This window comes from Phaenicophaeus curvirostris, chromosome 3 (assembly GCF_032191515.1).
Source record: "Phaenicophaeus curvirostris isolate KB17595 chromosome 3, BPBGC_Pcur_1.0, whole genome shotgun sequence".
Lineage (NCBI taxonomy): Eukaryota > Metazoa > Chordata > Aves > Cuculiformes > Cuculidae > Phaenicophaeus > Phaenicophaeus curvirostris.
Window position 1 is genome coordinate 7,967,640 of NC_091394.1, and position 13,437 is coordinate 7,981,076.

The window sequence follows — 13,437 nt, forward strand, 5'->3', positions numbered from 1 at the left end:
TCTTCTTATTGCTGTTGTACACATCTTTCATAAAAGCCTTCAGGGAAGCAAGAGAAATTAAACTACTTCAACAACCTGTAAGCTGGTTCACTTATATGTGGGCAGATGCTAACATGCTTGGAGGACCCTCAGGCAATCTTTCACATGTAGTGTCTAACAAGCTGATAAGCTACCTCTGAAAAAGAAGAAGGAACAGTCCAGGACCTGCAGTGACAAGTAGAAGCTGACAAGCAACACAAACCACCCTACTAAAACAGATCACTGGTACGCCTAACCTAGTATCTTCTCTCCTATAGCATCCAAACACGGGTGCCTAGAAAAAAAGCATAAGAATAACACAAGCAAATTAAACACCAGCTATATTGCAGTTGTAACCAAATTTTTTTGTTGAACTGCAAACCACACATTTCATTTTAAAACACCTCAGCATTTAATTGTGAACTTCTCACAAGCACAATAGCTTCAACGGGTAGAAAATATTATTTGGAAGGGAGTGAGAACAGTCCTCTCCACCTCCTTCAGATCTAGGCTTCAAAATGTTCTTCAGATCCCTTTGTGAAGTTTGCCAGGAAAGACAGAAGTACACAACTTCAAATTCAAACACACACCTCAGATTATCGGTACCACTGCAGTGTACTAGTTACACATTCCTGGAATTGTTAAGAGATCAAAAGAAAGGATTCAACTCACAGCAAGACTGTACTAAAGAAGTGAATACCCTTTCTTTGTGCTGAATGCATTCCTAGAAAACCAATAGTCCTTTAAATTTCAAGGTCCAGACCACACACCATTGAGAAAATGATTATCCAAAATGTCCTACAGATGAACTTGTTCAACTGATACATGTAATACTTTGAGGACACCAATTTATTTTCTTCAGTGTGGTTTCTTGGGAGTGCAGGGACTCGTGGTTTTTTTTCAAAGTAAGAAAAACTCTAGAAACTTCAGAAATTTATTTTCAGTGAGATTATTTCTAGGGGTAGGTTTTTTTGGCAAGTTGTTGTGAAAAGGAACTCTGGAGAAACAAAAAAGTAATTAACACAGCTGACTAGTTATTGCAACCTACAGACTCTTACACATTACAGGGAGGTTTCAATTACATTAATAATGTCACTAAATTAACAATATTGTAGAGGAGAAATAGACTTCTTTTTAATTTTTGGTTTTCCACAGACTTCTTAAAAACAGGGCTCACCAGTGATCTGCAGATATGAAGTGGAACATTATACTAAAACTGACCTGCACTCCTGCAATCCTCCCTTCTATTTTCCACACACAGGAAAGAGGAGGATAAGGATCTCTGGACAATGCTCAGTGAGGTCTGACCACTGATCAAAGCAAGCTAACTTGTTTATTCTTACTATCACATGCCTTACAAGTCAGAGGACTACCCTATCTTCCCCTCACAACACACATCTTCAGAATTTCTACAGAAATGAGTGACAATGATGCAGGTCTTCATTTTCAAACAATTCAAATTCCAGCATCCTTCTCTTTTTTAGAAGGTGTATGGAAGTTTACAGACCAAAATTTGCACCTTAGAGCAATGGATAGGTTTCATAAACAAAACTATTACCCTTTTCATTCTGCACCTAGAAATCCTGAGCATGAGCAACCCTAGGCAAATAAAACCAACTCAGAGGGAAGTTCATTGTTTCAAGCGTACTTTCAGATGTGGTCAAAACAGATGCAGGCATGTTTTCAATAACAGAGAGATGCAAGTCTCAGAAATAATTCAATTTACTAACATGGTCAGGTAACCTCAAAACCAGAGACTGAATGGTAAATTATTACTGTGGCTTTCCTCTCTAACTTGCATTTGTTAGGATACCTAATAATATTCTGCTGCTTGTGCAAATAATGCTCAATCCAGCTCTGAGCTGCTTATTCAAAGAAAACCACCGGTTTGGAAATAAAAATTCAGACATTGTAGTGAAGGATGTAACAGAGGCAACACTGATACCACTTTCTATTCAAAACAGGACCGGCTCCTAAAAATGTGGAAAAAGTTGCCCATTAAGTCTCACGAACAGGTAGTTTCACGAGCATGAATACCAGCCATTCAATCCATCTCGCATTGCATGTTGCAGATAGGAGGGTTCTTCCAGCCTTTTTTTTAGAGAAAGCTTCCTTAGGCAGCATTTTGACATACCACTTCAATTCAGAGCAACACCTGGTATTTTGTCTTGAAAAGCACATACTTGCCCTAGGGATTAATAGAGATGCAAATCCAACCGTTACCCACCTAGGGGAGTGTAAAATGAAACAAAAATTTAATATAATTCTAGAACCATTATCTTATTTATGTTAAAGAGTCTGTATATTTCTTTCAGTTGCTTTCTTAATGAGCTCAAGGACAACAAAAACTCATTCAGCTGGAAAATTTAAGAATACATAAATGTAACATTGAGATACAATACAAAATCTTTGATAATTTAAAGGGAACATTTTGTACATTGGACTAACTCCTACATGTTAAGCACTTGCAACTTCGGACAATATTACTCTTCTAAACAATTTTGACACCTATAAATAAAAAAAACCCAATCAACCCCAAAACTATACGGACAACATTGTTACTACAGCACAATTTTACTTTATTTTTATTAGAAAATACACCATTTGTGTGGTTTTAAGTGTTTATATTCATTCTGCTTAACACAAAAAGTCAATACAAAGTGTTTCTCTAGGACAAAAGCAACTGCAAAGGTGTTTTTTTTTTATTTTTCCATATGCATCTGAAAGAACTTTAGGATTTGCTCATAAATTATTTGCATAACTTGTGTTTAGGAGTCAACTTACCATTTAAGCATCCCTTCTATACCTAAACCTAAGACACTGTCCCATTCAAACTCTAGAGTAGATCACCACTTACAAGTTGGCACTGGAGTCTGTATTACTACTCATTTATCCTGCTAGTTTTAAACAAGGCCATTGATGGAATGCAATACAACTCAGTAAGTACAAACTATCATTTAAGACTCTATCTAGCAAGGGCTGTGCTTTGTCAATGAATTAAAGAATATTAAATAAATCCATGCAGAAAGCCCCATGCTCATATTACCATACAGCAGTTCTACTAAACTATCATCAGAGTTGTTTGCAATCATTAATTCATAATTCATCCTTTGGGGATTTCCCTACCTAATCTGTCTAAAACCATCTGTTAACAATGCTAAATAGCAAGAAAGCATCTCTAATTCCTTTTTGTGCAGGATCACTGTGAAACAGTTTTGATTTAATACTCAGTTTGCTGCATAACTACAAAAATTTGTTTAATCTATAGAGAAGCCATTAATCAGATCTCATATATATGAAAGATACAATTTCATATAAAAAGAGCAATTGATTTTCAGCTATGTCAGTAAGAAGCATCTTACTTGACCTACCTGAAACGCTACTCTGACTCATTTATCACACCAAAGACTAAGGTACTGAGCATTATAAAGTGGGAGCCAAGCTTAACTTAAAGCCAATTTCACCATACAAAGGTTCACAAAAAAAAACCCCCATAGCCTTGAAATCACAGCTATTTCATAATAGTGATGTTGCTCATGTGATAAAGTGTTGGAAGTGTAATTTTTCTTGTAAAGTATAATATCATTAATGATGTTAACATCATTAATTTCTGATATAATAAAATAGTTTCATTCACCTATTTAGAACACTGTGAAGTGCTCCTCCGCTCCCCAGCATTCCTTATAAATCACAACTGTAAATTATTAGCTATTTCCCTTTCACTGTTTCATAATAACCTAGCTTCAATGATTAAATAGCTGTCAATTAAAAACTCGCAACAGTAAAGGGAAACCTGCAACCACATCAGCCCAGAGATAAAACTGATAATGTGATTCAAACAGTCACATTATCTACCAGCAGATGACAAACTCCTAAGACGAACTTTCCTGCATAAATCAAAGAGAAAGAATCAGGCTGCTTTAGGGGCACAGAATAGACTAACAGTTGAGCTGCTGCAAGCTTCGTTTTCCAAAATTAAGAATTTGTAATGAGCAGAAGATGTGTAATATAAAATACAAGCTTAGAATTTAACCCACAACGTCTACGGAGGAGAAGAGTCAGTAAGTTAGTGACTAATAGAAACTAATGAGCTGCAACTCTGTACGCAGGCAGCATAACATAAGCTTCCAGACATACACAGTTCATGCGTATGACTCTGCAACCATGACACAGTTTCTCTGCAGTACAGGATGTCAACCAAGAGTTTAACAGGAAGTTTGCTCCTCTATGCTGCAATTCATAATTTTATTAGTCAACAGTAGTGCCGAGTCTCAAGTCTAAAGTAAGTATCAAATCCATTCAGGGAAGAAAATCCTGGAAAAGGGAAGAAAAGGCTTCTCAAAGCTTGCAAGTTACCAGAATTATTAAAGCAGTGAGGGATAAAAGACTAGTACTCAAGAAGCATTTTTCAAGAGGAGCACTCAGATTTTTTTCCTCATGCACTGAAGAAAGCAAGGAGTTCAATACAAATATGGATTACCCTACTTTTTCCAAACTATCTTGTGCTCCACAGAGAGCCATAACAGGCAAAGTGCAAGCTCTGGCACCATACTAGGCAAGAACAGCCAACCATACAAGAATCTTTTAGCCCATTAGAGATAGAAAAGGGAAAAAACTAGAAGTACCAAAAAAATGCCTAATGAAAAAAGGGAGCCAAGGGACTTGCTGGAAGAAATCTCTCAGTGCATCTGCTGCATGTGAAATGAAAATAAGTTGAAATGGATGAGAGCTTGGACTGAATATTGAAAGTTTAGGAAGGGAATGAGATTATATTCCTTGATTTTATGAATGTTGTCCAGACAGTAAACAAGACACTCCTATTAAGTCTCTAAAGGAGAAACAGAGAACACATTGGATTTGCAACAAGTTCAAATGTTGGTATGTAATGAGTCTGTACTGCAATACAATACTGTGACTCCAGACATTCAAACATCAGCTTAACAGATGCATAATGTGGAATAAAAACAGATAATGAAAATGTGTGAATGAAAACGTCTTAGTTTTTGTAGACTTCCAACAATGGAAGTCTACTATGCATCTGTCTACATGGATCTAATAAAACAAGTCCAGAGGAGGGCCAAAGATGATCAGAGGGCTAGAGCACGATCCATATGAGAACAGGCTGAGAGTGTTGGATTAGGTTAGCCTAGAGAATAGAAGGCTTCAGGGAAACGTTACAGCAGCCTTCCAGTATTTAAAGAGGCCCTACAGGAAAGATGGAGAGGGACATTTTTTCAGGGAGTGTAACGGCAGGACAAGGGGTAATGGTTTTAATCTGAAAGAGGCTAGATCTAGATTAGATACTAGGAAGAGTTTTTTTACTGGGGGTTAGACTAGATGATCTCTAAGGTCCCTTCCAACTATTCTGTAACTCTGTACTACGAGGGCGGTGAGGCAATGGAATGGGTTGCCCAAAGAAGTCATGGAAGTCCTACACCTGCGGGTATCCAAGGCCAGGCTGGATGAGGCTTTGAGCAACCTGATCTAGTCAAAGATGTTGCTGCCCATGGCAGGGGGCTTGGATCTAGATGATTTTTGAGGTCCTTCCTGACCCGAACCATTCTACGATTCTAATAAAAAGCTAGTGACATCTAGTCAGAAATCTAGCAATACTCTTAATATAAGGAACTCTGCTTTAAATCTATTTAAAAAGAAAGAATGAAATATTAAAACAAATCCATGACTGAATAATTCCCAAGATTACTAGTTACTATTAAGTTTACAAGAAATGAACAGTCTTTGAAGGGTATCATGGGTATGTCACATCATATATAAACCTCTTACATAGGTTTCAGCCAGTCTTGGCACCACACATGCCTACATCCTCCACAAAAACAAGTTTCATGAAGCTGCTTTGCTACATCCAGAGGAAATATCCTCCAGTAAAGAGGCATACTGAAGGTCCACATCTACAAATACACTGAAGAACTGAAAGCAACTTGCTGTTCAGAGTTCTGCTGCTACCAGGTACAACATAAGCAACCTAGTATTACAGTTTCCAATAACCTGAGGACTTCCAAGTTGCTAAGGCCACAAAACAATTTCCCCAAAGACACTCCTAGCCTACAGACAAAATTCAAACATCAGTGACACAGAACATTAGCCTGTTGTACTCCATGTCTACAGTTTTACACTTCTCTTAAATCTCTCTCTTTCATAAAACATGTCTGTTCAGTTCCATGAAGAATAACATCAGTTCCACTAAGTATACAGTAACTTACCAACTACAGCTATTACAGTGCACTTCTTCAGGAGCTAAAGGTATTCTCAGGTACTTCCTGAACACGGCTTTGCCCCATCCCTTTGACAGAAAACTGAAACAGAGCACTGCAGGTACTACTGCTTGTGCTCAACTAAAAAAGAAAATGAAGTTATTCCTACTCCAGAATATATTTATGTGATGTACTCAGGGCATCTGCATGGAATCAAAGTGACTGCAGAAAAGGTTACAAAAATACTAGATAAAATGAACCAGAACAACTTCCCAACAGTAGCTGTTATACAGTAACATTGAGTGTCTCAAACACGCAACAGGTTATATCAACTTTCTCATGCAACCTCTTGCTTAAAACTAGATTCACAATTGAGGTATGGAGAATGCCTGATACTTGTACGACACCCAAATAAATATGATGTACCAGCAAAGACTCAACGTAGTGTTTGTTAAAAAAATTCTGCCTCACAAAAAACCCCACATTTTTCTGTAGACATCACCAATTACATGGATAAAGAGGCACTCTGCTGGAAGAACACTAGGAAACAAAGTCCATACCTAAGGTTTCAAAGGACACCAAGCAAGTCTCTGGAAAAAAAAATGAATGAAGGCCCTTCGGAAGAATATTTAACTAATTAAGAGACAGAAGGAAGATGAAGGAAGGCAGGAAGTAAATGATTGCTTACTTTAATAGTGGGAGATGAGCAATGAAGTTTCACAGAAACCTGCACTGGGACATGCATTATTCTACACAACCATCAAGAAAGGGGAGAGATAAGAAGGTAATAAAACAATGAAAATTTGCTGGTGATCCCAAGTTACAGTGAAGATAAGGTCTGACTACAGAACTGCAGAAGCATTTTGCAACACTGATCAGGCAACAAAATGTCAGGCAAAAGAAATCACTGCGGATTATAGTGGTACAAATGGAAAAGCACCACCCTAGCTTCCTATATGAAAAGTAGGTCCTGGATGACCATTACTCCTCAGCAGCAAGGTCTTTTAATTACAATACATGCCTCCATGAAGAAAATACGACTTCTTTATGACAAAAGGGACTCTTCCAGGGTTTAGTCTCGCTCCCTGCTCAAACTAGGTCCAGATAGAGTGCGCTGATTAGGGCCTTATCCAATTAGTTCTGAGCATCTCCAAAACTGCTCCCCAGCTTGCTCTAGGTAAGTTCACATGTCTGTTGAACACGCTGGCCCATCATCCCAACATTCAGATCGTTAATAGAGATGCTAAACAATACTGGCACCTGTATCAGTCCCTGAGGAACACTACTGGTAATTGATGAAAAAAATATAAAGGAAAGATCACTGATGATATACAGACCTCTAGCTTGATCCACTACGGCTATTCTGAAGTCATACTTTGACTTGATTGCTACACCCATGAGCTTTTCCAATAAATTGAAAACATCATCTGTTGGTTCTTCTTTGGACTCTTTAACGTGTAACTCTAGAAACTCCTGAAAAAACCCAGAACACTGGCAGAATGTTATGTAACGTTACATAACTACGTAACGTTTACTGAAATAGGAATTATTTTAGATATCTTCAAAGAAAGCAAGGAAACAATACCATAGTGAAGAGCAGATTTATTTTGTCCACCCCAAGGCATGTACCACTGTTAACTTATTTAGAACCTAAGACTGACAATAACAAAATTCAGAAATATCAACATCACGGGCTCTTTGTATTTACTTAAGCTTTCATTTTAACTATCTAAGTCCACCGACTTCCAAAACCTCTGACAGCATCTCCTGTAACAAATAAGTTGGAAAAAAAAAGGTTCAGTAACATGCAGGCACACAATCGTTCTCCAAAATGTCTATAACAAAATGGGCTTTCCAAAGATTGAGCAGTGAGTTGTAATCCCACAAGTCTACGCTCAGGCTGGTGGAGGTCACCTTCAACTATGAAAACTGACTTTGTTCTTCTAGGACCATATGCAGACAGAGCTCAGTGTTCCCCCTCAGTGAACTTTTCCCAAGTACCTGACTGTAAAGGTTGACACAAACCTATTCCACAGTTTCTCTGAATGCTTCCTTAAAACAGATGCACACAGACAGACTCATAGAGCTGTGAAGATACCCAGCTGCTGCCAGGCTAGCAAACAGGTACATAACAGCAGCTGAGGAAGTAGCTGGTGGAGCCACATCCTGGAAAGTGCTTTGCCCCTCATCTTTGCCTTTCCTTAACTGTTTAAATGACTTATTATTAAATGAGTCAGCATCGACCACTTTCAACACCCTTCCTGACTTGTGCTGCCTAAAACTTTCCATAAAAAAATAAAACCCAACATAATTAGCCTGGAAATGGGAAGCAGAAGTGAAGGAGATGCCTAGTTTTTAAAGAATGTTCTACTATTTACATGTGGAGCACTGAAGTAAAGACTCCTATCTGTGAAAAGAGAATTCTACTTGTTCTAAAGAAAACTGTAGTGCTTGACACCAAAAGGCTTATTTTCTGAACCGCATGCCACATGCTTTGCACAATACTGTAGAATGATTCTCTTTACTGTATGGACATGTAGATATCAGAAAAGAGGCATTAGCAAATACGTTTAATACTGCAGCTTAAATGCACCATCTTCTTTTGTCATTCGTGGCACTATTATAAAAGGGCTACATAAGGGTCCAAACAGATGCAGAGAAAATAAAGACCTAGTTCAAGACCTAGTTCAACTCTCTAATTTTTAGAAGCAAATTTATTTAACACATCCAGTAATGACTCTGAGGGTAATTTCTCCTGCTGGGAAAACAGGTATCTTATAGCACTGCTAGTAGCAAATATACTCTAGTACTATATGGTCTATAAGAAAAATCAGACTGCTAAGTGCAATTAAAGAAACCCAAACAAAAACAACATTCATGTTTGCCAAGTAAGAGCAAGCAGTCAAACACACATTTACAGTATTACACATCAATTAGGATGACATACTTACACAGTACATGAATTTAAATAAGAATCAATTCGGTCTGTTTTTTTTTTTCTTAAACAAAATAGATTTAGCTCCACAAGAGAGACTGAAAACAAGTTTGTCAGACAGGGCACCTTTTGTTTCCTTTTTGCTTAAAATAAGTAGTGAAAAGCAGCAGCAACATTCTGGTTTTTTCAGTAGTATACAAGTATCACATATCGCTTTTCAGCTTTTAACAAAAGAGTAAACTGTGAAGTTAACTTCGCAGCAAGAACAAATCCCTTTGCAAGTGCATTTCATACAAGCAGAAAAACAAAGTCCTAAGCATTACTGCTGATACACAGCTTATGCAGAACATAAAAACAAATCCTGAGATTAAGTACTCTGTGAACACTCTTTCTGCCTAAATACCCAAACAAAGCCAACCAGTGAGACGTCTACTGAACAATGTAGATGAAACAGAACAGACAGAGCTGATAAACTGGCACAGTAAGTGGGGCATTTTATCAGGCAGGTGTACAGAACTACTGCTGATGCCACCAGTAACCTCAGTCTGAATCTGAAAGGGAGCTCAATACTCACACTCCAAGGGAACAAGCTCATCTGAACTCTGGAATGCTTTACCAGGAAAGCGGTAAGCTCCGAGAACGGACAAATGCTCCGAAACCTTACACTGTGTATAGGGGATGCGGAAGATGCTTGGCACTTCTGGAAGATGCAATCATAGGTTTTGTGGTCGGTGAAAAACCATACATGACATATTACATGTGCAGTGAACCCATAGAGTAATAAGACCACCGTTCTTCAAGGGTGTTCCAGAGTAAGAACATGCACGTCTTCACAGAACTCCGCTACAAGTAAGAATTTAACATACACAATTAAATTCAACCTCTGCAACTGAAGGAGTTTCTCCTTGTTCTTAAGCTTCCTAAAAGTTATCTCCATATTTTAACTCTTAATTGTTTCAGAATTAGGAAATCCATCAAGTTTTATCTTTAATATTACTTTGCCTAGGAACAAGTGGTTGAATCCCTGCGACGGGCTGCTTTGAACTGACTGAGTTTTCTTCAAACAGAGAAAGCCAAATTACCATGATAAGTACAGAACCACAATTAACCACCACAAACCCTTCCTGCACCCCAGCTGTACAAATGCAAAACAAGCCTTATGACTTAGGACAGTTTGTTTCCAGATGGCCTGTGATGATACATACCTAACTTGACCTCACCAATGCTAGTTATTTTTGCATAGCTCTTACACACTGTTTAAAGATCGCGTGCAGATAGGTTTTTATACTTGCTAACTTTAATAATAGAATCATAGAGTGGTTTGGGTTGAAGAGACCTTGAAGATCATCCAGTTCCAACCCACTTGCCATGGGCAGGGACACCTCTCACTGGATCAGGCTGCTCAGAGCCCCATCCAAGCTGGCTTTAAACACCCCCAGGGATGGGGCAGCTTCCCTGGGCAACCTGTGCCAGCGCCTCGTTACTCTCATAGTGAAGAAACTCCTCCTTATGTCTAGTTTAAATCTGCTCCTCTCCAGTTTATACCCCTAATCAGTGCTCAAAGTATAAATAATACAGTACGGTACAAATACAGTAAACAGCGTTGTTATTTTTCAAGAAAGAAAAGAATTCTGAGGGTATACCTAACTCCCGTTTTTTAAATAAAGATGTAAAAACCAAAAACCAACCACAAAACCTGAAGCGGCTGGTATATCATTACTTAGAAGATCACTTTAAAAAAACAGGGGGGTTGAGGTTTTTTGTTGGTTTTTTTTGTGTTTTTTTTTTAAGCTCACGCAGGATGGTGTGGGACAGGTTATACGATCACTTTGGCACAGCTTCGCCTGCTTTTTAAGATTTTAAAACCCCAGCAGAGCCCTCGGGTGCCTCGGGAGCTCCAACCAACGCCACCGCGCAAACACAAAGCGCCGCCCCAGCCCCCGGGGCGCCCATCGCTCCCTCCAGCCCCGAGTTAAGAGAGGAGAGAACGCTCCCACGCCGAGAAAAAAAAAAAACACCCGGCGAGGGGCCGGGGTTAATAGTTCCCCCGGTCGCATCCCGGAGCTCGATGGCCGCGGGCACCGCGGGGCGTTACGCAACCGCGCAGCGACCTTGCGGGGAGTCTCGGGAGGGAGGGAAGGAATGGGGAGGGGGGGGGGTGAGAACTGCATCCCCCCGCATCTCCTTCCTCACCGTCAGCGTCTCCGGGAGGCGAAGGAAGGAGGGAGAACGGCTGAGAGAAGCCCGAGGGGCCGGAGAGAGGGAGGATGAGGAGCGCAGCATCACCCCATGGCCGGGACGGGAGGGAGAGAGGGAGGGAGGGAAGGAGGGAGACTTATGGGAGAAGACATTGTCCCCGCCGAGGGGATGGAGGGATGGGAGAGGGGGTAGCGGGGGGCGATCCGAGCGCAGCATCCCCCACCGGCACCCCAGCGCTCCAGGACCGGGAGGAGAGGGAGGGAGAACGGCTGGAGAGGGAGGGAGGGAGGGAGGGAGAGAGGGAGGGAGGGAGGGAGGGAGGTGCGGAGACAATGACCCGAGCGCAGCGTCCCCCATCCCCGTGTGGGGACCCCCAAACCGAGGGACGGGGAGGGATGGAGAGAAGGGATTGGGGGGGGGGGGATGTGTTGGGGTTAAGAGCCCCAAGATCCAAGCGCGCAAACTTCGTCGGTGGCCGAGCCCCGTCCCGAAGGGGACGGGGAGAGCGGGAAGGGCCGGCGGGGGGAGAAGAGAAGGGGGAGAAGGGGGACGCGGGGGATCCCGAGTGATTTCTACCTGCGACACCAAGGGCACCAGCGTCTGCTCCACGGAGCGCGTGCGGATCTCCAGCCCCGCATCCGCGCCCAGCCCGGACGAGGACGACGAGGAGACGCCGCTGCTGCTGCACGGGGACGTGGCCATGGCCGGGAGCCGAACGGGACACCGACTCCCTCCCTCCCTCCCTCCCTCCCTCCCCCCTTTGCTCCCCCCGGCCCGGATCCCGCTCCGCCCGCCCGGGGCGGCGGGAGACGCCGCGCGCGCGCGCGCTCAGGCTCCCCTCACACCCCCGACACCCGCCTCGTCCCCGTCCCCGTCCCCTCCTCTCCTTTCGCGGCCCCTTCCACGCCCCTTGGGACGGGATTTAAAGGAGCAGCGCCCGTTTTCTCCCTCTTCGACCCGGGAGCTCTCGGCGGCCGAGCCCGTGCGGCCCCTTCCCGCGCCTCCCCGGAGCGCGCAGCCTCCCCTACAGCCCCGTGCCCCCTTCCCTTCTGGGAGCGCGCAGCCTCCCTAGAGTCTTGCGCCCCCTCTCCGCGCATCCCCTAAAGCCTTGAGCCCCTTTCTCTCCCCTCCCTGGAGCGCGCAACCTCCCCGCGCTTTCCCTGAAAGCTGGCGAAGGAGGGAAACCGGGACTGTTCCCCTCTCCCCGCTGAGTTTCTTTGCGACCCTCGACCCTGGCAGGCGGCTGGAGGGTCCCAGCCCGGGTGGGGACGTGGGACCAGGCGGTGCCGAGGGGCTCTGGTGCCCCCCCAGGCTCTGGGCGGTCCCCAAAACCCTCCTCTCCACAACTTTGAGAAGTATCAATACCTAATACTAACCTGCTCTAACCTAGGCAACTTAGTTTCCCAGTCAGAACTGATCATAGGATCATAGAATCACCAGGTTGGAAGAGACCCACTGGATCATCGAGTCCAACCATTCCTATCAAACACTAAACCGTGTCCCTCAGCACCTCGTCCTCCCATCCCTTAAACCCCTCCAGGGAAGGTGAATCAACCCCCTCCCTGGGCAGCCTCTGCCAGTGCCAAATGATCCTTTCCGTGAAATATTTTTTCCTGATGTCCAGCCTGAACCTCCCCTGGCGGAGCTTGAGGCCATTCCCTCTCGTCCTGTCCCCTGTCACTTGGGAGAAGAGGCCAGCTCCCTCCTCTCCACAACCTCCTTTCAGGTAGTTGTAGAGAGCAATGAGGTCTCCCCTCAGCCTCCTCTTCTCCAGGCTAAACACCCCCAGCTCCCTCAGCCACTCTTCATAATCCTTGTTCGACTGCTTCGCTCTCAGACCACACAACTCTGTAAATGTCTTTGTCTTTTTTTTTTTTTTTTACGTTAATTAGATCAAGGACTTTGTGCCATTTTCTGTCTTCAGAAAGATTTTTGACCTCTTTTGCACATACCATGTTTTGCACAACTCTGTAACCTAGACAGCATTTGTTATCCTTTGGAGTCCTATAGATTTATCAGTATTTATTAGAAAAAGAAAATTGCTAGGACTGCAAGTATAACCCTAGATAACAA

General features: G+C 42.6%; 1 protein-coding gene across 2 annotated transcripts in view; it reads right to left on the minus strand.

Annotated features, from left to right (window-relative positions):
* Positions 1 to 12,117, minus strand: part of CTNNAL1 (catenin alpha like 1) — a 49,893-nt gene extending 37,776 nt beyond the window's left edge. For both annotated transcript variants that reach the window (XR_011337145.1, XM_069853342.1), the window contains exon 1: positions 11,941 to 12,117. Coding sequence is in view for 1 of the 2 variants with exons in the window: in XM_069853342.1 (XP_069709443.1) it covers positions 11,941 to 12,066 (126 nt within the window). In the remaining variant the exon portion in view is untranslated. The remainder of the gene's footprint in view (positions 1 to 11,940) is intronic.
* Positions 12,118 to 13,437: the final 1,320 nt, after the last annotated feature.